Source organism: Equus przewalskii, chromosome X (assembly GCF_037783145.1).
Source record: "Equus przewalskii isolate Varuska chromosome X, EquPr2, whole genome shotgun sequence".
NCBI lineage: Eukaryota > Metazoa > Chordata > Mammalia > Perissodactyla > Equidae > Equus > Equus przewalskii.
In genome coordinates, this window is record NC_091863.1 from 41,128,789 (window position 1) to 41,153,041 (window position 24,253).

General features: G+C 38.3%; 1 protein-coding gene across 2 annotated transcripts in view; it reads right to left on the reverse strand.

Moving 5' to 3' along the window:
• The window catches only part of SHROOM4 (shroom family member 4), a 208,025-nt gene that overhangs the window by 70,330 nt on the left and 113,442 nt on the right, over window positions 1–24,253 (reverse strand). For both annotated transcript variants that reach the window (XR_011536267.1, XM_070606348.1), the window contains exon 2: window positions 21,855–22,006. Coding sequence is in view for 1 of the 2 variants with exons in the window: in XM_070606348.1 (XP_070462449.1) it covers window positions 21,855–22,006 (152 nt within the window). In the remaining variant the exon portion in view is untranslated. The remainder of the gene's footprint in view (window positions 1–21,854; window positions 22,007–24,253) is intronic.

Genomic DNA, 24,253 nt, shown 5'->3' on the forward strand with positions numbered 1-24,253 from the left:
GTTAGACATAAGCTCTAACCTATCAATAATCACATTAAGTGTAAATGGGCTAAATACACCAACTAAAAAATAGAGATTGGCAGAGTGCACAAAAACACATGATCTAACTACATACTGTCAAAAAAACCCTCACTTCAATTAAAACAATACCAGCAGGTTGAAAGTAAAGGATGGGAAAATATACCATGTAAATATTAATGAAAACACAGAAGAAATGGCTATATTAATAGCAGATAAAGCCAGTTTCAAACCAAAGAAAATCACTGGAGAAAGAGAGAAACATTGCAAAATAATGAGGGTCAACCCAGCAAGATGACATAACAATCCTAAAGGTGTACGCATCAAACAACAGAACCGCAAAATATGTGAACAAAAACTGATAGAACTGGAAGGAGAAATAGACAAATCCACAATTATACTTGGAGACTTCAACACTCCTCTTTCAACAATTAATAGAACAACTAGACAGAAAATAAGCAGGGATACAGAAGAATTCAACACTACCAACAAGATTCAATCCACATTTATAGACTACCTCACCCAACAACAGTAGGATGCACATTATTTTCAAGTACTCATGGAACACGTCACCAAGATAGACTATATACTGGGCTATAAAACAAATCTGAACACGAATTAAAGTCCTGCACAGTATATTCTCTGACCACAATAAAATTAAACTAGAGATGAATAATAGAAAACAAATGGAAACTAAAAAACATACTCCTAAGTAATCCACAGATCAAAGAGGACCTCTCCAGAGAAACCACAAATTACATTAACTAAATGAAAATGAAAATACAACATATCAAAATTTGTGAGACACAGCTGAAGCAGTGTTAAGAAGAAAATTTATAGCACTAAATGCTTATCTTTGAAAAGAAGAAAAGGCTCAAATCAGTAATCTAAGCTCCAACGTCAATAAGATAGTAAAAGAAGAGCGAAAGAAACTCAAAGCAAGCAGAAGGCAGAAAATTGTAAAGATAAGAGCAAAAATCAAAGAAATTAAAATAAAAATTAGAGAAAATCAATGAGCAAAAAACTTGATTCTTTGAAAAGGCTAATAAAATTGACAAACTTTTAGCAAGACTGACAAAGAAAAAAGGGAGAAGATATAAATTAACAATATCAGGAATGAAACAAGGGCTATCACTATAGACTCTGCAGATATCAAAAAGACAAAAAGGGAATACTATGACCAACTTTATACACATAAATACGACAATTTAGATGAAATGGACCGATTCCAGGAAAACTAAAAACTACCACAACTTATCCAATATGAAATAGATCATTTGAATAGTCCTATAATTATTAAGGAAATTTAATTCATAAATTAAAAATTTTCATAAAAGAAATCCCCAGGCCCAGATGATTTCACTGGAGAATTCTTCCAAATGCTTAAAGAGGAATTAGCATCAATTCTACACAATATCTTCCAGAAAGCCAAAGAGGAGGGAACACTTCCCACTTCATTTTAGGAAGCTAGTATTACACTGATGTAAAAACCAAAGACAGTATAAAAATATAAAATTACAGACCTCATAAATAACAACACGTAATAAAAAGTCCTTAACAAAATATCAGAAAATGGAATTGGCAACATATAAAAAGAATGATATAATGTAGCCAAGTGGGCTTTATTCCCGTGATGTAAAGCTGGTTCAACTTTCAAAAATTAGTCAATGTGATGTACTACATCAACAGGCTAAAGAGGAAAACTCATACAATCATACATTGATGCAGAGAAAGCATTTGACAAAATCCAACATTCATTCATGATAACAACTCTCAGCAAATATGGAATAAGGGGAAACCCCATCAACTTGATAAAGAACATATATAAAAATCCTACTTATTAATGAAAGACTGAATGCTTTCCCCCTAAGATCAGAAATAAGGGAAGGATATCCATTCTCCCCACTCTTATTCAACATAGCACTGGAAATTATAGCCAGCACAATTAGTAAAAGCAATAAAAAGTATTCAGATTAGAAAGGAAAAAATAAAACTGTCCCTATTTGCAGATGACATACATAGAAAATCCCAAGGAACTTAAAAACAAAAACAAATAAACTCCTAAAACTCATAAGTTCAGCAAGTTTGAGGCATACAAGATCAACACACAAAAAGCAATCACATTTCTATACACTAACAAACAAGTGGAAACAAACTTTTAAAAATATCATTTACAATTGCCGCAAAGTAAATGAAATACTGAGGTGTAAATCTAACAGAATATGCATAGGACGTGCATGAGGAAAACTACAACAATGCTGATCTAAGAAATCCAAGAAGATCTAAATAAATAGAGAGACCACTGTGTCCATGGATTGGAAGACTCAACGTAATAAAGATGTCAATTCTCCCCAAATTCATATACAGATTTAATATAGTTTCTATCAAAATCTCATCAAGATTTTTTGTAAGTATAGACACAATTATCTAGAAACGCAGAGAACTAGGAACAAGATAGAAAATCCAGAAACAGATCCACACAGATATACCCAACTTATTTCTCACAAAGTTGCAAAAACAATTCAATGAAGGAAAGATAGCCTTTTTAACAAACGGTGCTGTAACAGTTGGACAACCACAGACCTAAAAATGAACCTTGACATAAGTCTTATACTTACACACAAAAACTCAAAATGGATCATGGATTTAAGATAAACATACAACTATAAATGTTTTAGAAAACAAATAGAAGAAAATCTTTGGAATCTAGGATTATGCAAATAGTTCTTAAATTTGACACCGAAAGCATGATCCATTAAGGGAAAAATTGATAAATTGAAATTAGGTTACCTCATTCATTCTTTATTAATTGCTACCACAGACTATTACACGCTGGGTGCTGGTACTTTAAAGATGATTAAGATGCAGTTCTTGCCTTTAAGGAACTCATAGTTTAGTAGGGAAAAGAGATACCTAAACCGATAGTTACGATGAGATGTGGTAAGTGAACAGAGGAGAGACAGATGAGCTCTCCTGTGGGAATGAGGAATGGCTTGTGATAGATAGTGGGGCTCTTTAACAACAAGTAGGTGTTTACCAAATAAAGAAGGGGTGGGAGACTATTCCAAGCAGAGAGAACAGTATTTGTAAAGGCAGAAAGTCATGAGAGGATACTGTGTGTTCAGCGAATGGTTAAGATGTTCAAGGAGGCTAAAAGCACGAGATGTGAAAGAAGACACATTTGAGGTAGAATCAACAGAATTTGGTAACTGATTAGATAAAAGTGAAATGGGTATCTAAGAGAAAGACGGAATCAAGATGCTCCTCCAAGTCCTACTTTAGAGGACTAGGACTATTAAATGAGATCAAGAGCAGGAAAGGAAGGGGGAATTCTTGTTTTTGTATGGGGGGAATATCAAGACATGTTGAGGTTGAGATACCTGTGTTTCTAGACAAGAATGTCCTTTGGACAACTGGAAATAAGAGGCTGGTATTCAGAAAATAGTTCTGAGCTAGAAATGTAAATGTGAGAGGCATCAGTATTCAGGTAGTGGAAGCCATGGTAGTAAATTATGTTGCATATTGAAAAGACAGACTGAGAAGCTGGGTATGTATGTATATGTGAGAGACAAAAAGACATTGACAGAGCAAAGTCCAATGTTCTTTTCTGACTGCTTGCCATTCAGTCTTCATAAAAGTAGTTTAGATTCCCCTCAATGCATTAACATTTAGAGAACTCTGGCTTGAATAAAATAGAGATGAAAAGGCTGTAATTCATCCATTTCTCAGTCATTGTTGCCAACTCCCTTCTCTTCTGTCTCAGCATGGCATCTCTGGGGAGGTAAGGATCTGTTGAGGTCTGTAAAAAAAATTCCATAGCTTTCTTTGGTAAATTATCACTGACTACAGAAAGTGATTTGGAAGTCCTCTAGAAGACCTAGTTAAAATTCCTCCTACTACAAAGGATACCATTTCTTCTTGTGCTGTCCCTACTGGAAAAAGAAAACAGACACCCTGTTGTATGTATCACAGAATGTGTTCTCTGGTATGGAAAACATGGGAAAGTATATTTTTCAAAAAAAAATAAAGCGGCTGATGGGAAGTCTTAGGGTTGACAGGGAAAAAGGGGTGGAGAGAGGAGACCGTGGGACTCAATTCCTGGTATTCTAGAAAAGTTCATTTTTCTTCTAGAGAATACTTTTCAGTATTTAAAAGTATTTATTAAATTATTCCTGTCTTGCAAAACAAATATATAAAGAATCCAACACACAGCTTATTTACTTTGCAAGGCAAAACTCCTCCATGAACATTAAATTGGTTGTGGAATGAGTTCAGTTGGCATTTTTGTTTTTGTCTTTTAAATGATCCATGGCATGCAGTTATTTCTAAAGTTCTGAAAACTTTATCCTTTCTTGGTTGAATAATCTTGATTCTTTTACCAAGCCTTCACATGAATGACTTTTCTATTCATTAATAAATTTACAGCATTTCCTTGATTGCTCACCAAATTCTATGCGCCCATCTTTAGCTGTTATGATAAGATCACTTTAATTCTCTGATCAAAAACTGTGTTTAAATATTGTTCAAAATGTTCTGTTCTGTGAAAAGGATATAAGCACTTTGAAAAAAAACATTTCAGAGAAACAAAAGTGTCAGGCAGTGTTGCTAAAGGAAGTGAGCTGCCCTGGGATATTAATTAAGTCCAGTGATTGTATCCTAATTTAAACTGATGTCTCCTAACTCCAGCCTAAAAAGCAGCAAGCTAGAAGGAAGAGAAGAAATGCAAAAGAGAAAAGCAGAAAATACCTCCTGCTTAAGAAAAGAGAGAAAAAGGATTTTTATACATTTAGTAGCATCACTTCCTTAATGAAGCTATTATTTTCTCTATAAATTCCATCTGGTGTGGAAGGACAGAAAAATGATAGAAGGAAATGTGGAAGCAAGATTGAAAAGAGGGGGTTGAAAGGCAGGAGGTTGAAAAGATAAATTTGGAGTTTCTCACTGGTTAGCTCCAACAGCCAAGGCTAGGGGAACAACTTATCTGTGGCCAACATAGTGTGAATTACAATTAATCACTGAGAGAGGCAGACCTGGGTGTTCTGGACACTGAGCAAGTCCCAAGGATGAGAACATGTTGCTAGAGAACTTTTTTATTTTGTTTGCATTCAGATTTGGGGTGAGTTGATAAAAGCAAAGTGAAGGAGTATCATACCTGGCAGTGCCCTCACTGTTTATTATTTTTAAAAATTGCTCTAAAATAGCCTGTGTGTTAGTTAATGTTAATGTTGTTTTAGCATCAATATCTAAGACTTTTTAAAGAGAAAAGGCATAGTATTCTCTCTTCCCAATGTGGTAACACATAAACAGAAAGTTTGTCTTGTGTGGAGAGATTGAGTCTGGAAAAATAAAGAGGAATGAGAGCTAATACTTCTTAAGACACTAAATCTCACTTATCTTATCTGCATGCTCTCATTTCATCCTCAGAAGAACCCAGTGAAAAGGAGATGAGAAAACTGACTCACAGATATTCAGGAACATGTTCAACCTATCAGTTCACTGCTTGTATTATATTAGTGTTTCTAAATGTTCTTCCCAAGGTGTCATTCATTCATTCATCAGCTATTTATTCATCAAATATTGTATTCCAGGCTTTGGAGCCATGTCCTGAAATCATAAGATGAACAATATAAGGTCCTAACTTTAGGGAGCTTTAGCCATTACTGACCAACTCTTCAAGTTTTGGAGAAGTTTGAGTCTTCTCTTCCAATCTATTGGCCTCCCATTCCACATTCTTTCATCTGCCTCACCAATGGGCATTCTCTTTGTTATATCCATGTGGTCAACTCGAGTATGAGTCACTCAACAGGAGGAAAACAAAATGATCAACCAGTCTTTTCTCTGACACAATCAACCAAATTAGCGTAGGAAAAAGCTATTAGGTCACATCCAGTCCATCCCTCTGGGAGCAGAGCAAAACCACTCCTTGTATTATGCTACATTATTTCTCAACTACATTGCCCTGCCTAATTGTAAATAATTCTAAATGACTCAGTGGCAGGGTTTCCACTATTTCCTCTCAAAGGTTAGTCCACAATCCAGTAATTTTCATTGTCAATATGGTTACTCAGATAGTCAGCCTAAATAGCTCTTGTTTTGATTTCATCTAATTATGCTCTGATCTACCCTGATCCAATTTTATGCCAATTCCTCATCTGTTGTTGTATTTATACCCTTCAAGTACGGCTATATGGATATCACACCCTATTCTCTCCCCTCTCCAAGAGTCAGTTGGCTGACTCTTAAGCTAACTTTAGTAGAGGAAACTGCAACCCCGCCACAAATTCTAGCCACCTTAGTATTTCCCACCCTATACAGAGAATGCCAAATAATTTCTTGTAGTTTTGGAGTCAGACTTTCTAGGTCTCTGCCTATACACTGGGCAGTGGGAGGGGTATCCAGAGACCACAAATTGCATTTGAACTACCTCCTTTGTCTTCTCCACTCCTCTACTCCCCTAGGGTACAGAAGCATCTCTTTAGCTATTTTTTCCAATCATATGTTTTGAAGGTAATAGAACAGGTCCAATTTCTCTAAAGAACATCTTAGAAGATTCTGTTCACTCTATCTGGGTGCAGGATTCATTCACTTGCTCACATACTCAACTTTTATTGGAAACCAGCAGTGCTATACTCTGTACAAGTCACTAGGTATACCATATGAATCTGACATATTCCTCTTTCTCAAGGAATTTACAGTCTAATAAAGGAGATAAATAGGTCTTTCTCTCCAACTTGTCCCCCACCTCCTTTTCTAAAGAATATTGTTTACATATATATTTTCTTACCTCCAATTACCCTTCACTGAAAATTGGGCCTCTGCCCCCAATGTTTTAATAAAACCTTATCAAATAACGTCAACCAATAACCTAACTAGCAAACCCAATAGGCCCTTTCTGATATTCATACAACTTGAATGCAAGAGCATTTAACACTATTGATCAATGCCCTGCTCCTTCTTGAAATCCTCCCCCTGCCCTTAGTTTCCATGGCACCACTCTCCCATATGTCTTCTCCTACATCTCTGATTGCCCTTTCTTTCTCTCTTTTATACCCCCTTTCTCCTCTCACTCTCAGCTGATGGATTCCCCTTATATTTAGTTAAAAAAGAGAAGCATTTGGGCCACCTGTGGTGTAGTGATTAAGTTCACACCCTCCGCTTTGGTGGCCTGGGGTTCACTGGTTCAGATCCCAGGCAGACCTACACACTGCTCATCAAGTCATGCTGTGGTGGCATCTCACATAAAAAATAGAGGAAGTTTGGCACAGATGTTAGCTCAGGGCCAATCTTCCTCACACACAAAAAAGAGAGAGAAGCATTGAAAAGAGAACATCCTCATCTTTTCATCACCAACTTACTTTGCCTTAGCTCTTCTTAATATAGATTATCCTTATTTTTTATCAAAGTTCGATCCCCCACTTCTGCACTGACCTCCTCAAGGATCTTGCTGCTGCAATTATCCCTTCTTTTCTACACCATCAAGTTCTCCCTCACTACTGTATTATCCCATTAGCAGTCAGATATTTAATATTCATGCTTTAAAAGAAAATCTCCCTTTCTTGATCCCAATTGCCTTACATCTAATACTCCACTTTTCTGAACCCCTTGACAGCTAAAAGCCTAGAGAGACATACTATTTTCACTTCTTCACTTTCCGTTCTTTCATTAAACAATCCATTCAGGCTTTTGTCTCCACCATTCCATCATCAAGGTTGCCAATGACCTCCATGTTGCCAAAATCAATAGTCAATTCTCCAAATCAATGGCTCATCAAACATTTAACACAGTTGACTACTCCCTCTTTCTTGAATCAGTTTCTTCACTTGGGTTGTGGGACACTACTCTCTTTTGGTTTTCCTCCTACCACACTGGCCACTTTTCAGCTTATTTTTTTAGTTGTTCCTCATTTGCCCTATCTCTAAATATTGGAATATCCCAGGGCTCAGTCCAAGGACTTCTCCTCTTTGCTGTCTACACTTAACCCATTAGTGATCTCATCATGTCTCAAAGCTTTAAATATCAGAGGGTGACTCCAAAATTTATATATTTAACATTGACTTATTTTCTGAACTTTAGACTGACCTAATTTCTTTCTAAACATTAGCATGTAGCCGCCCAATGGGCATCTCAAACTTAACAGGTACTAAGCCAAGCTATTTATTTCCTACTTCTTCCCACCATTTATCAAACTTACTCCTCTTCCAGTTTTTCCCACCTCAGTAACTGGCATCATCCAGTTATCCAGGCCAGAACCAAGAAACCTTTTATTCCTTGCTGACACACTTCATATCACAACCCTGCCGAACTCATACCTAATCCATTAACAAGTCCTCCAAAACAAATCCCACATCCAATTACTTTTCACTATCTCAACTACTAAAACCCAAGCCCAACCCATAACTACCTCTTGCCTGAATTATTGCAATTAGCCTCTTAACAAACTTCCCTGCTTCGACTCTGCCCCCTACAGTCTGTTCCCCATATAGCAGCCAGTGTGTTTATTTCCAAGTCCAAAACCAATCATACTGCTGTCCTGCTTAGATCAGCTTCCCTCTGCAATTAGAATATATTTGAACTCCTTACCAGACTTACAAGGCCCTTTGTGATTGTGTCCCTGACTACCTCTTTAACTTCATCTTCTTTCATGCTTCTTTTTGCTTACTACACTCCAGTTTCAGTAGCTCTCTTTCCAATCCTTGAATACATCATGTATTTTCCCATTTAAGGGCCTTTATACTTGATATCCTTCCCCTAGAATACTCTTCCCCTTAGATCTTTATATGGCTGCCTCTCTCTCATCATTTAATTCTTAGTTCAAATATCTTCAGAGAGGCCTTCGTTGAACTAGCTAAAGTCTCCCCTGTTCTCATTGTACCCACTCTACCCACCAATAAAATTCGGTCATTTTACAGATTCTTACACTGCTTTGTTTTTCTTTATAACACTTATCACTAACTGATTTTACATAATATGTTTACTTGTTTGTGATTATTGTCTACTTCCTCTATACCCAGTAGAATATCATCTCCATGAGGGAAAGGACTATTTTCTTCACTGCTATATCATCAGTTCCTACAACAGTACCTGGCACAGAGTATGGTCCTAGTAAGTGTTTGTCTGGTGAATGAATAAAAGAAGGAATAGTTCCTCTCCCTGTGCTTATCCCCCAGGATCTTGTCCCAGTGCTCTTCCCTTCCCCTCTATAATACACTTTTAGGAAGATCCCTCCCACCCACCCCCAATGGCTTCAATTACCATCTACCCAAACAAATCTCAATCTAATTTTTGAGTCCTTCTTTCTTTCCTGTACCCAAGAATTACAGTTACAATTGCTTGCTGGACATTTCTGGTGAAAGGTCTTACAGATGCTTCAAACTTTGCATGTCCAAAACTTAACTCATTATTTTCCTTTCTTCTGATATAATGCACATAAAAAACTTAGTCAAATGCACAGTACCTAGTAGACACTCAATAAATGATAGCTCTTGTAACCCCATCTAGTCTATTAAGCAAGAAATTTTGGACTGACCTTTACTCACATCCATTTCCCTTACTGAACCCATCACCTCAATTTTCAAGTATTTGGAAGTCTGACAAGCCAACACCCCTGGGATTCTCAGCTTTTAATTCTCATTCCAGTAACCCTGATTGCCCCTGCCTGGTATACATTCCTTTAATTCAATTCACTACTCAATGAGTATTGGGCTTGTAATCCTGCTAGGCACTATGATGGCTACACTAAAGATACAGGGATGATAACACATGGACACTGACAAAAATTTATAGGGGAAAACAGATGAGTAAACAGACTATTACAATATAGAATAAGCAGTTCTAGATAGAGGAAATCAGAGGGTGTTGTTTGTAGGAGAAAACTTTAATAGAGTCCAGGGAAAAAAGAGCTAAGGAAAGAGTCTTAGAAGTGCTAAAGCTTTGGCTGAGTCTTGAGTGTTGAGTAAGAGTTAGCTAAGCAAAGAAGAGGAAGGAACAGTCATCATGCCAGGAAGAAGCAGCAGAATGTGAAAAGACACAGAGATGTGGGAGATGATGTTATAGTTGGGAAAGTACACACAGTTGAATATGGCCATAGCATAGAGTGCAAGTTTATGTGGAGATAAACAAAAGTTACACTCTAAAGGGCCTTGTTCAACCACATTAAGGAGTTTGGATTTTATCCTGAACACAATAGGGAAGCTTGAAGGTTTTGGTAAGAAAGGGTTTCAGGACCAGATTTACATTTAAAAAGAAGACTCTGGTTGCAGTGTGGAGAATAAATTAAGGAGGTAGGGAGCATGGTAAGACTGGAGGTAGATAAACTAGTTGAGAGACTATTGCAGTGAACAAACAAGAGAGGAGAAATTTTCAGTAGGTAAAAATTGCCAAGACTTGATCAACTAGACACAGAAATGGGTAGCTAAGAAAACTGAGTTCACTGTGAACTATTTGTTTATACAGAGGTACACGAGGAGAAGCAGATTTTATCAGGTGTTGGATGTGAAGGTTAATGAGTTTCATGTATACATGTGGTGTTTTTGAGATGTCTGTGGGGGCATACAAATGGAGATGTCCAGAAAGAAGTGGAGTATGTGGAAGAGTGGTATGGATGGAATGATATATTTAGAAGTCTTGCTTGCTAAGTAAAATCATGAGAATATATTAAAATCACCCAGATTGTCTAGCGTAAGAAGAGTGGAGACACCTGTACAGAACTGTGGAGAACATAATACTTAAGGGTAAAGTGGAGGAAGAGGAATCATAGAAAAGGAATAGACAAGAGAAATCAAAGAAAAACCAGGAGAAAAATAGTGCCACTGGAGCCTAAGGAAGAGGCAATTTTGAGAAGGAAGGAGCGTTCAACAGTGTTAAGTGCTGAGGAAAGGCTGTGCTGGGTTGAACGATGTTCCCTCAAAATTTATGTCCACTCAGAACCTCAGAATGCAACCTTATCTGGAAATAGGGCTTTTGCAAATATAATTAGTTAAGATGAGGTCATACTAGATTGAGGTAGGTCTTAAATCCAATGACTGATGTCCTTATAAGAAGGCCATGCAGACGCAGAGACACAGCAGAAAATGCTATGTGCAGAAGGAGGCAGAGATTGAAATGATGCATCTACAAGCCAAGGAATGCCAAGCGTTGCTGGCAACCACCAGAAGCTAGGAAGAGGCAAGGAAGGATTCTTCCCTAGAGCCTTCAGAGGGAGAAGGCCTTGCTGTACCTTGATTTCAGACTCCTAGCCCCCAGAACTGTGAGAGAATTTCTGTTGTTTTAAGGTACGCAGTTTGTGGTACTTTGTTATGGCAGCCCTAGCACACTAACACAGAGAGGAAGTAAGATAATAACTGTAAAAAGTTCATTGCTTTAAATAATTAGCAGATCGCTGGAAATGTTAGCCAGAGTCACTTGAGGGATATGGTGAGGGACAGAATTCGATTATTATGGGTTGTGCCTGTGAATGGAAGGTGGTTGAGTAGAAACAGTGAGTGCGAACAACTTTTCAAAGTAGTTTAGCTATGAAAGAAAAAAAGGGAAATATCTAAAGACCAACACAGATCTGAGAAAGATTGTTTTCAAGATGAGAGAGGCCTGAGCTCATTGGTAGACACAGAGGATGGAACCAGGGCAAAGAGAAGGATAACAGGCTGACAATACATGAAAAATTGAGAGTGGGAATAAAAGGAGCAAGGTTGCTTCAGGAAGTGGAGGGGAATGTGGTCCAGGCCCCAAGTGAAAGAATTGGGGTATGTCCAAGTGAGAAGATAAACTCTTTTAATACATATCCCGTTGGGTTTCAAGAAGATAAGTATAGAAAAAAAAGTCATTTAGACCCATCTATGCAGGTCTTCAATGGTGGAATGAAGTGTTTGGACTTAATTCTGGAGGCAATTAGGGCTTTTTTTGAGAAAGGGAATGTCATGACCCAGGCTAAGCACAATGGAGATCTCATAACTCGTGAGGTTTACCCGGAGCACAATTACTGCTGATTGAAATAAATACAGAGATGTACTTTAGGGAGATTCATTTGGCAGAATTGCAGAGAATTGGTTGGAGGGCATCCAGACAGAGGTAATGAGTCCCTGGCAGTAGCAGGAAGAAGGAAAAGGAGACAGATGAGATGAAAATTAGAAACACTGCAGAAGGAGCTCAGAAAGGTCTTGGGGACTGTTGAGGATAAAAGAGGGAACTGAAGAGGATGCAGGGAAGGAATTGAAGAGTTGTGAGCTTGACTAACAGGGGTGGGAAATATGCCATGGACAGAAATAGAACTATCAGTGGGGGGAGGTTAGGTGAGGGGTAATATACACTTTGGAATGGAAGTCTGAAGCTTAGGAAGAAGGTAAAGCTGGGCAGAGGGATCTGGCAGTGTCCTGTATCCAGGACAGAGGTGAAACCTTTGGAAGTGGATCAATTCATAAAAGAAGAGTTGGCAGAAGAAAAATATAAGGTAAAGGATAGAATCATGAACGTACTTTGGGTGTGGGAAGAAGACGTTTCCCTCAAGTGCAGGAAGGCTTCCTAGAGGAGGTAGAAATGTGAGGCATCCCAGAAACAGTGGGAAGAATGCTTGACTGGTAAGCAGAAGCTGCTGGTTTGGTCCTACCTCTGTCACCTCCAAACTGTGTGGCCTTAAGAAAGTCCTTTCTTGTCCTGGGCCTCAGTTTTTTCACCTATAAAATGGGGTTGTTGAGTAGAGTGATTACAGAGACCCCTTTTAGCTCTGACATTACATTTTCCTTTGAGTGCAGCTTGACTTTAGTGTACGGCCCGTCTTTGGCAGAGAGGGGTGGAAGAGTTTCTAGGTCAAGGAACAGCACAGAAAAGGCAAAGAGGCACATTTAAGAAATTAGGAGTAAACCAATTTGCAACTAGTTGTTTTTCACAACTTGAGCTATCCAGTCTAATGATGATTCTAATTGACAATTATTAAGGTACTATACAATTGATAAAAACATCTAGTCTATATTGTCCAGAGTGTTAGCCATTAAAAGGAAATTTGTGTGATGACATTTTAACCAGTACTGTAATCCCTGATAAAAATCAGTACTGAAGGATAAGCACCACCTTCCTTTCATTTACTCAGGAAAAGGAAAAGAACAGTTACCAAGTGCCTACTTTATTTCAGGTACTTTTATATGTTTGACTAAAATGCAATTTCTATGAGGGCAAGATTTTCTTTTTAACTCTGTCATATTAACTGCTGTGTCACCAATACCTGGAATGGTGCCTAGCACATAGTCAAAATTCAATAAATATCCTTTGAATGACTTGGAAAAAATAGATAAAATCATTTAAGTCTTACAACAAGCTTACAAAAAAGGCATTAGTATTCTCATTATACAGGTGAGTAAAGAATGGCTAAAAGAGGTTCTATAAACTTGCTCAAAGTCACACAGCTAATAGGGGTAGTGCCAGGGTCAAACACAACAGATTATAAGCTCCATATGGGTAGGGAATGTGTCTGTCTTATTGTCATGGCATTCCCAGCAGCTAACTCAGTATCTAGATTACAGTAGCACTATATAAAAATTTTTTGAATAGAAGGAAGCAAGCAAGGAAACACATACTTGTGTGAACACAAACACCATTCATTTTGCCCTATACCAACCACATCATCACCCAAACTCAAAAGAACAGTAGAATCTCAAGAATTCATCAGTCTGCCTTGTATGTTTGTTGGTTTAAACATTCTGTAATTTTTGATTCATTCTTATTTGTAGACTCTGATGGTTCTCTTTCGGTCCTTTTAACCATTAGGTAGAGTCTGAAGGTCTTTTTGGAGGATGCTTTATACCATGGAGCCAGCAAACTTTTTCTGTAAAGGGCCAGGTTGTAAATATTTTAGGCTTTGAGGGTCATATGGTCCGTGTGGCAACAGCTCAGCTCTGCCACTGTGGTATAAAAGTAGCCATAGACAACATGTAGATGGATGAGCATGCTTGTGTTCCAATAAAACTTTATTTATAAAAACAAGCGGCGGCCACATTTGTCCACAGACCACAGTTTACCTACCTCTGCTTTATAATATCACTTTGATTCTTCCATGTCTTGCCTTTCCAAGACTTCTCTAACACTGTGTCAACTGTGAAGCTCCTCCTATCCCTGATATATTAATATATGATAGGACAACTACAGTTTTAACCCCTTCCATTTAATTTTAGATGGCAGGGGTATAATAACAACAACAGAGAAAGGTCAGCTAGGGAGATTGGCAGGTAGCCCGGACAAAACCCCAAGATATTGCAGCTCCTTTTCATAATCATGTTTGTCCAAGATCTGGACATCAGGTTTGAAACTAGATTTTTTGTTCGATCAGTATACCTAGAGTTGATCAGTTACTTAAAAAGAGGCTCACAAATAACCATACTCATAAGAGACTGAATGTAATCTCATATGCCAATTTAGGTGACCTTCAAAAATATAACTATCAAGCAGACCAGTTACTCATACTCTCTACTTCCCTATATCAAGATGTGTAAAAAAAAATCCTGAGTCTTTCCTATGGGCCATACTGTGTACTAGGTCCTGGGGACACAACAATGAATATGGATCAGCCCCTTCCCTCATGGTTCTTAAAATCCAGGGATGGGCAAATATTTTTTCTGTAAAGGGCCAAATAATGAATATTGTTAGGCTTTTCAGGTCATACAGTTTCTGTCACAACTACTAAATTGTGCCATTGTAGTGTGAAAGCAGCCATAGACGATACATAAATGTATAGGCTTGGTTCTGTTCCAATAAAACTTTATTTATGGACACTGAAATTTGAGTTTCATATAATTTTCATGTGTCATGAAATACTATTCTTCCCCCCCCCCCAACCATTTAAAAATATACCTTAAGAAAGACACTGTTAGCTAGCAGGCCATATAAAAACAGGTGGAGGGCTGGTTTTAGCCCATGGGCTGCAGTTTGCCAACCCCCAGTCTAGTCTAATGGGGAAGATAAATGTAAAAACAGATTATTTCAATACAGTGTGATAAAGGCTAGAGTTCTATGGGAGCCAGAGAAAGACCACCTAACAACCCAAGGCATCAAAGAAACTATCCTAGAAATCACAACTCCAGAGCTGAGTCTTAAAGAATGTTAATATGAAGGCATTAGCTAAAGAAAGAAAGGGAAAAGTATGCTCCAAGTAGAAAGCAAAGAATGAAGAGAGGCACAGAGTTGATAGCATGAAATTCTTGGAGAATGGTATTGCTCCAGCATAAAAGACAAGTTGAGTGCCAGATGAAGTTGCAGGTATGGGTAGGGATGAAGATATAAAATGTCTTATATACCATGCTTTCAGGCAATGAGGGCCATTGACAAGTTTCCAGCAGGGGACTGATATAATTGAATCTGTATTTTAGATTTATCTCTGTGGCAACATTTTGGCAGACAGATCTGAGACAGCTGAGAGGCTACTGAAATAGTCCAGGGGAGAGAAGATGAGGGCCTGAAATAGGTCAATAGCAGTGGACATAGAGAGCAAAAAGAGGAGGATTGGGAGAGGATAAATTCTGGAAATGTCTAAAAAGTAAAATCAACATGATTTAGTGAGGGAGAGCAAGAAGTCAAAAGTGACTCAGGTTTCTCACTTGGATAGCTAGGTGGATGAGAGTACCACCAACTGCTATTGGAAGGGAAGAGAATTTTATAAGCTGGACAATGAATTCAGATGTATACACATTGCATTTCAATTTTCTATTGGGTTTTCCTGTGGATATTTTTACCTGGCTGCTGTGCATATGAACTTTGGAACTAGAGATACAGTCACGAGCACAGAGGTTGTAGTTAAAATCATGAATGAATGTAGTTGCTCAGATTAAATGAGTAGAGTAAGGAGAGTCATGGTCCATGGTGATTAGAAGGAGACGGACAGAATAAGAGAAAATGATATTTGAGGCTTCGATGATATTGAAGAGCAGCTTTAAAGAGAATGGGGTATGAGAAAGCTAGAGGGAGAAGAGGTTTTTATCAGAGAGTTGAATTTAGTCTTTCTCAACCAATTCCTGAGAATTAAGCCCTAATGCCTCAAGGCAGTGGTTCTCAAACTCTAAGCTTTTCACCTGGAAAACTTGTTAAAACACATTGCTGGGCATCATCCCCAGAGTTTTGATTCAGTAAGTCTATGGTAGTGCCCAACAATTTGCAATTCTAACACGTTCCTAAGTGATGCTCACCAGTGAGAGCCACAGCCCTAAAGCATCCACTGTATGTAATGATTTAACTTCTCTCTTATGTATCTAGAATGCTCCTAGTTATGTGCCATCCTTGGGGAAATTGAGATAATAGTCACTCAACTCATCCTCTTTATTATGTGATTCAGATAACGAACACTGTCAAGAAAGACTGGAAGGTGTCAGGGGTCCATGAGAGCAGGGACCATACCCATGTTATTCCTGTTTGAATCATCAGACGCTAGCATAAATTAGACATTCAATAAATATTTGTTGACTAAAAGGTTGGCAAGGTCCATGATACAGTCGGGGTAGTGAGCTGCAGATATAGAAAGGTTTATCACTGAAGTTAAGATCAAGGATCCATGAGATTAAAGTTTGTGATCCTCTACAAGGACAATGAAATCTTTCAGTACGACAGCAGGAACTGAGGTAGAGAAGATGACAGTGGAGCAGGTGCCAAAGTACAGAACAGAAGTGAGAGAATGACTTGGAGGCTGATAGATGACATTGGTAAGGAAATGAAAATGATAAAGGCTATTTGTTTGAATTTAAAAAGTGAAAGGATTTTGCAGGAGGGTGGAGAAATAATGGTTCAGAAGTTGTCTGTGGAGAGTATGCTGAAACCAGGGCATGTGAACATACTGTCCACTGAATTGTATTTGCTTCTTTATCATTTAACACAGTGCCCTGAGAATTTACTCACACAATAAAAAATTACTTGTAAACATTTCCTGTCCAGTTTTGTAATTTCCACTATATGCATCCTCTTTCTTTCATATATATTTCTTCTTAAGGTAATTCCTCAGAACATAACGTGTTTGGCTGCTATTATGAATGAGACATATTTCTCCTTACAGCTCCTAATTGGTTGTTGTAGCCTATTGTTAGTTTTACATCAAATTTGTGCTTCTTTCACTTATCCTTTGAACTGGTTGTAATACCTTACAATTTCCTCCTTAATTAGTTAAATAAAATCTTTAACATAGGTTCATTTTTATATTATTATAAGAGTTAAGATTTTACCTTTTTAAAAAATTATCTTTTAACATTTGCAATGAATTGTTATTGTCCAATATTACTGAAGTAGATTTGATAAAATTTAATTTAAAGGTTTTGCATCTAAGTTCACAAACTGAATAAAATATTCTTTTTGGAGCAGTCAGGTGTTGGTATCAGAGTGATGCTAGCTTCAAAAACAACGTGAATAACGGCAAGATTTTCAATTCTGTAACAATGTTATAGAATTGAACTTGGCTATTCCTAGAAAGTTTAAAGGAATTCACTGATAAAAACACCCATCTAGGGCCGGCCCGGTGGCGCAGCGGTTAAGTTCACACGTTCTGCTTCTTGGTGGCTCGGGGTTCACTGGTTCGGATCCCGGGTGCAGACATGGCACCGCTTGGCAAAAAGCCATGCTGTGGTAGGTGTCCCACATATAAAGTAGAGGAAGATGGGCATGGATGGTAGCTCAGGGCCAGTCTTCCTCAGCAAAAAGAGGAGGATTGGGAGTAGTTAGCTCAGGGCTAATCTTCCTCAAAAAGAAAAAAAATCCATCTGGTTCTAAAGTATTTTTGGAAGTTTCTCTTTGATAGTTGTTTTCGATGTTTCTACAGTTACAGGTCCATTTAGTTTTTGACTTCTCAAAAATGCTTGGCATTTAACAGTTTATTACATATTTTAATTTCTCTGAGATTTTCAATTTTATTAAGGTACAATTTTAGTATCCTATAATTTAAGAAAGCTTTGTATTTGTTGTTATATTCCATGTATCATTTAAATTTTATTTATAATTCATCTTTGTTTTCTTGATTAAATTTGCTAAAGGCTTATCTACTTAATTTATCCCCACATAAGAAAAACCTACCCCTTGGCTTCAGATTATATTGGATTCTTAGTCATGTAATTTCATTCTTCATTTTTAATAATGAAATATTTAAGGTTATGAATTCACTTCTGAACATTGCTCTCAAAGTTTTGATAAGTCGTGATCTCATTTTTGTTATTTTTTATTAGTCTGCTAGTGTTTCTTTGGTCTAATACTTGCATTTAAAAGTGTTCTGAAATATTCAAGCAGTTGAAGACGTTTAAATTTGTAAAAGTTTTGCATTATCATCAGAGAACAGGGCAAGTGTAAGTTCTACTTGTAGAACTTTGCAAGACTTTGCAAAGGTTTTCTTTGTGGCATACCATATGAGCATTTAAAAAAATGTTCTCTGAATATTTCAAAAGAGGGTGTATTTGCTGCCTATAAAATATAATTTTTGATATTTATTAATTAAATCTGATGTATTATGTTTTTCAAATATTCTAAGTACTTATTTTTTTGGTCTACCTTATCTGTCATACCTAAATTATGTGAAAGTCTCCCATACGGAAGTTTCTATAATTTTTCTTCTCGTATTGCAAACAATTTTTTCTTTACATATTTGGATGCCACTTCTTGTTTTGCAAAAAGACAGTTCATGAATACAATATCCTCGATATAGTTTTGTCTTCTAGCAATATAAAATGAATCTCTTAGGACCAATATGATTGTATGATTATTCTTTTTTTTTTTCCAAATAGCTAAGTGACATGGTCAGATGCCTCATTTGGAGAAGGGATTGACTGGAAGGAGGTGAGACCAAAAGATGAGAAACCTGTGAGAAGGCTCTTAACAATAGTCCAGGTAAGAAATCATGGTGATTGGATTAAGACAAAGGCTACAGACAGGTTTCAGCAAGTAGACTCATCAAGACTTGGAATTACTTGGATTGAAGGGGGCTGAGGCAAGTGAAAAGAATTGAGGGCAACACCTAGATTCCTGACTTAGTTGACCATTATCTGAAAGGCAATATAGGAGGAAAAGGTGGGCTGACTTTTCAGAATAGGCCATTTTGTCAAGTTCCTTCTTTTTATACTCATCCCAAAGACCTAAAGCTCAGTGTTGAATCTTTGTCAGTTGATTGTTTACTCAAACCAAAGTCTTTCTATCTTAGTATAAGACACTAGACTAAATATTAAATTTCAGGGAGATCACATTTCTTTTATGTGCTAGGAGCTCTTTCATAAATTTGAGGAATAATTTGGACAAAACAAGAGGGAATAAACGTCCTATACCATCCCCAGGGCAGTCCATAGGTGAAGGTTAAGTTCTCCACAAGAGGGCAGCATCACCTAATAAATCATATCATTGACTGTCTCCTTTAATAGGGGCTGAGAAGAACCTAGACAATTTGGTTCAGGGAACCATAGCAACTGCCACACCATGAAAACCAAACAGCCCTACTATTTCCAAGGCCATAATTATAGCTACTCCTAAATGACTGGTAGTGGCAGATGTTGCTACAGCAGGGAGAAAGAGGACATGTAGCTCACCGAGGAAGGATGAGTGGGTGACACACCTGAACACTCTCATTTTTATGACTGACTCAGAATCCACCCTGAATGATGTCTAAATTCCCTCTAAGTGCTGGTATGTCTGTATAACCAGTATCTCACAGGGACTTTTATTTCCTGTTCAGACCTTTGTCACCCCTAATGGTTTCCCAGAAAATCATGTTCTCTGAAGGTTAGGTTGCAGAGCACACTACAGTTCTGATGCTCTCCTTATTTAATAATGCTTGGTTACTCCAATTTTGCTGCTTTTATACCCTACAGAAAAGAATGGGACTGAAATTCACTGAGAACTCAATATGTGAAAGGCATTTTACAAAAATTGCCTCATTTAATCATCACGACAATGCCATCATGTAGGAACTATTATTTCCCACGGATCTATCTGATTCCAAAACAAAAACTCTTCCAAATTCACCAAGCTACTCCTCCAAGAAGCCTTATTTAAAACCTAAATCATGATGGCTTCAAGATTGAGTCAGTGACAATTTGTCTATTGTATAAGGCATTACTTAACACGTCACCTCCTATGCAGGTACATGGGCAGGCATGGTGTGATCTTGGGTACCAGCAGGTAATATAACAAATCAGTTGGATCCTATATAACCTCACCCTTACTAACTCAAAACCCTTTCTCCCTAAGTATTCTCTCTTCAGGACAAATCATTTGGATCTAGAGACTGAGAAAAATGGAATAATTAAAGATGGCTTCTGTGTTTCTGGCTTAGCTGACCAAGGGCATGGTGGTCCCAGTCACTGAGATAAGGAGCTTGGGAGGGGAAGATGACATGTTAGGTTTTGAGCATGTCGTGTTTGAAATGCTTCTGAGACATCTAAGTGCCTAGTAGGAAGTTGGCTATACGGGTCTGGGGCACAAGAGATATAGTCATCCACATATAGATGATAACTGAAGCTCTGGAACTGGGTGACGTTTTTCACGGTATATTAATGAAGTTAGAAAGGGTGGAATTATGGGAAACACTAACATTTAAGGGATAGTCAGAGGAAAAACAGGTAGTAAAGGAACCTAGTTCAAACAATGAACAGAGAGGTAGGAAAAGAACAAGGAAATGGGATATCTTGAAAGCAAGAAAGAAGAGTTTCACAAAGGAGGGCATAATCTAGAGCAATAATGTCAAATGCCATATATAAGTCACATATAATGAAGACTGAAAATAATCCACTGACCTTGACAATTAGGAGGTAATATATAGCTTTTGACAGAGTAGTTTCAGTGAAGTTCTTGGGGTTAAATTCAGACTACAGTGGGTAGAAAGCTAAATGGTAGGTGAAGTGGAGACAGTGAGTATAGACTTGCCTTTTGAGAGACTAAGTATGAACAAAAGGAGGAAGAGGGAGAACTGTTTGTGGGAAGATGCTTTCAACTGTTTTTCTAATAAAAATAATTAAGACGGAGAAACTTAGGCGTATGTATAGGATAAAGGAAACAAACTAATAGAAAGGGAGAAGCATGAGCTCCCGTAGTACAGAGCAAAGATGCAGCAGCAAAATAAAAAGGCCATACGGAAAGCTCACCAATAGGCAGATGTTTGGCAGCAGCAGAATGACTCAGCCCAGAGATGTCCTTACCTTCATTCTGCTTATGCCACTCCACTTACCTGGAATGCCTTTCTCCTCTTGATCGTCAAATTCTACCCACCCTTTAGCTCAAATTCCACTTCCTCTATGAAGTCTTACCCTATCAGTCTCTTCTGAAGTGCTCTTTCTCTTGAACTCTAATAGCAATTTCTGTCTGAAAAATTCACTTGGCAATCACCCCTCATCCTGTGAAATCTCCTTAAATAGCTTTCTTAAAAATGTATTGTCACATGGTGTCTTTTCTCCCATGTTAGACTGTACACTCCTCAAGGGCAGGGTTTCTATCTTAGAGTTTGCCACAGCCTCTGGAATGCCTACCACAGCTGTTAGGAGGGTCTCTTTAAATCTACGTGGTTTACCAGTGGCAGCCTGTTATGAAGGAGGAGACAGAAAAAAGACTGGGTTAGGTAGGGCCTTGGTGTGTATTGAGTCATTTAATTCTCTCAATAGCAAATAAGGAAATTGAGTCTTGCAGAGGTAAAATAAATTTATCCAAGGTGACACAGGATGTGGCAGTACCAGGATTTGAACCAAAGGCCCTTTCTTCTATGTCATTCTGCTCAGTTGTCTGCAAAATTCTGTTCATGTGAATACCTCTTTCCTTGATGATACTCATAGAGATATGACTCTATTGAGGGTTTATTACCAACCAAGCGGTTTCAGCAGCCCCTGAACCTCACAACAAATCTCCCTGTACCTTACCTCCTGACAATCAGCTTGAGGATCCGGAAGGAGCCTTTGATGAGAATGAGGGCCTCTTGGCGGGAGCCATACAATGGAGTGCCATTGATATTCACCAGCTCATCACCAGTCCTCATCTTCTGGGACAAGGCTGCCTTGCCCCCATCTTCAATCTGCGTTGCAGAGAACAAAAGAGAAAGCAGGTGGTGAGGTGACCCCTTCCCCAAAATTCTACTTCCTGGCTCCTCCCAAGCTCTGAACAACAAGTAGTACTGGGGGATAGCTCTAGAAGGCTCCAGGGAGCAGCTAAGAAGCCGATCATAGGCCATTATTTACTGAAGGCGAAGCTTGGGCAAGCTCTTGAGGAAGGAGGCAACACAGAAATAATGCAGTCTTTGCCCTGGAGGAATCCACAGTCCATGTAGGGAGCCAAGCACTTCTAAATAAGAAAATGATGCTTGGAAGTAACCCCAGAGTGTGGGCTAAAGTAGCAGCATGGCATAGCACAATGTGCGTACAAATTAGAGCCAGAAGAGCCAGGCTCTAGCAAAATGAGCTTTGGCAAGTCTTTTCCTATCTTTGGGCAGACTTTGAAGTCTGACAAACTTGAGTTTGAGTCTTGGCTCTAGTACTTCCTAGCTGTGTGACTCTGAGCAAGTTACCTAACTTTCTGTGTCTAAATTGCCTCATATGTGAAATACAGATAACAAGAGTACCTACCTCACAGAGTTAGTATATGAAGTGTCTGGGAGCAATGAGACCTCAATAAATGTGAGCTCTGATTATTACAGCAAGTGGGGGTTGACTTTGAAGACTCTGAAGGTAGCTTCCAGCTCAATATTCTGTGAGTGGAATTGCAAATTCAAAAAATACAAAGTATGTACAAAGTAACTGATCATTTATCTATGTCTCTTCAATATGTGCCTAGCACAGTGCTTCTAGTTTCTGGCACATAGCGGGCATTCACCAAAAGCTGGGAACATAGGTGTTCACCGTTGTACCATAGGCTACAGAATTTCTATTGACCAGGGCAATCTTGGCAAGAAGGTGATCAGGCTGGGGGGCACTGAAAGCAAAGGCAGAAATAATAGCTGCTTGGGCAGGCAAAAAGAAAAGCAAAGCAGAATGTCCCCCACAAGCGTCCTTGCCTACAACTACTTTTATATGTAACATTCCTTCTACCACAAAGGTGAGTTTTACCTATTGGAACATCAGTTCCACTCATGCTGGTGGGAGTCCTCTCATTCACCCATTCATTCATTCTGCAAGTTTTTTTGTGACTTTCTAGCATGCACAGGACAACATGCTAAGTGCTAGAGATACAGAAAGGAACAAAGCACACCTAGCTCCGAGCCTCAGGAGTCGGTTACCATCTAAAGCTCACACGTCCACGTAGCCGGTCAGGTAAAAAAAGGTCCAACCCACTGATGGAATCAGGAGGAGATGTTGGGTTTTTTCCCTCCCTGGGGCAAGGGAGGTGAGGATGATTAAACCATACAATCCTTAGGGAAAGGTAGATTCTAACTGGGGCAACTAAGGGCTGGTCTTCAGTGCAGGTGTTTTTGCACTTACTTCTACTCTTGTTCCAATCTTTCCCTCAGTCCTTTATAGTATCCCTCCAGTCTATCCCCACACTATGGTAGTCAGAATATTGTTGAGTGCAGGGAAAAATTTTAATTCAGGATTTTAAAAACCCCATCAAAGAAATCGAAATTCTGAGTTAAATCACAGACTGTTATTAAATTTATTGCTGCCAACCTGATAGTTTTTTTTAAAAAATTAACCTTTGACAAATCATAGGTTAGCCAAATGACATCGAATATATGTACCTTTGTTCCAGTACCTAGGCCACCACTCAAGACAACACGAGTCAAATATTGGTAAATGGGAAACAACTTTCAGCAAATTAATTAGGATCACACTCTTTATTTCCATTGTCATTATCATTATTACTTCATAGTCACTGCTGCCTGCTGCCAAAAAAGCAAAGTGTTGTACTTGAATTTCAGAAGTTCTATTTGAATGACTCATTCCTTTGGCATCCATGGAAGGTCCTCAGCATCAGGCAGGACTTCCAACAGGGATCAGCCATTTGAAAGGGCTTCCTTAGGCTAACAAGGAACCACAAACAGGGGTCTAATTAATGAATGCTAATAGATTTTTCCTGTTGATGTACATTAGTCTTAATTCACTCTACCCATTTTTTCATTCATACAACTCAATTATCCATATTACTGCTACCCACAGCAAGTCTTCCTTTCAATATGCATTGATAGTAAGTTACCACCTCGGGTTAATTAAGCACTTTGTTACATCAACAAGATCTGTTTATTCTAGGCCAGAAAATGAAAGGAAGGAACCTTTTAACTAAAACGCTTAATTATTGCTGCAGCAAAAGCTCAGGCGTTTTGCATGCCCTA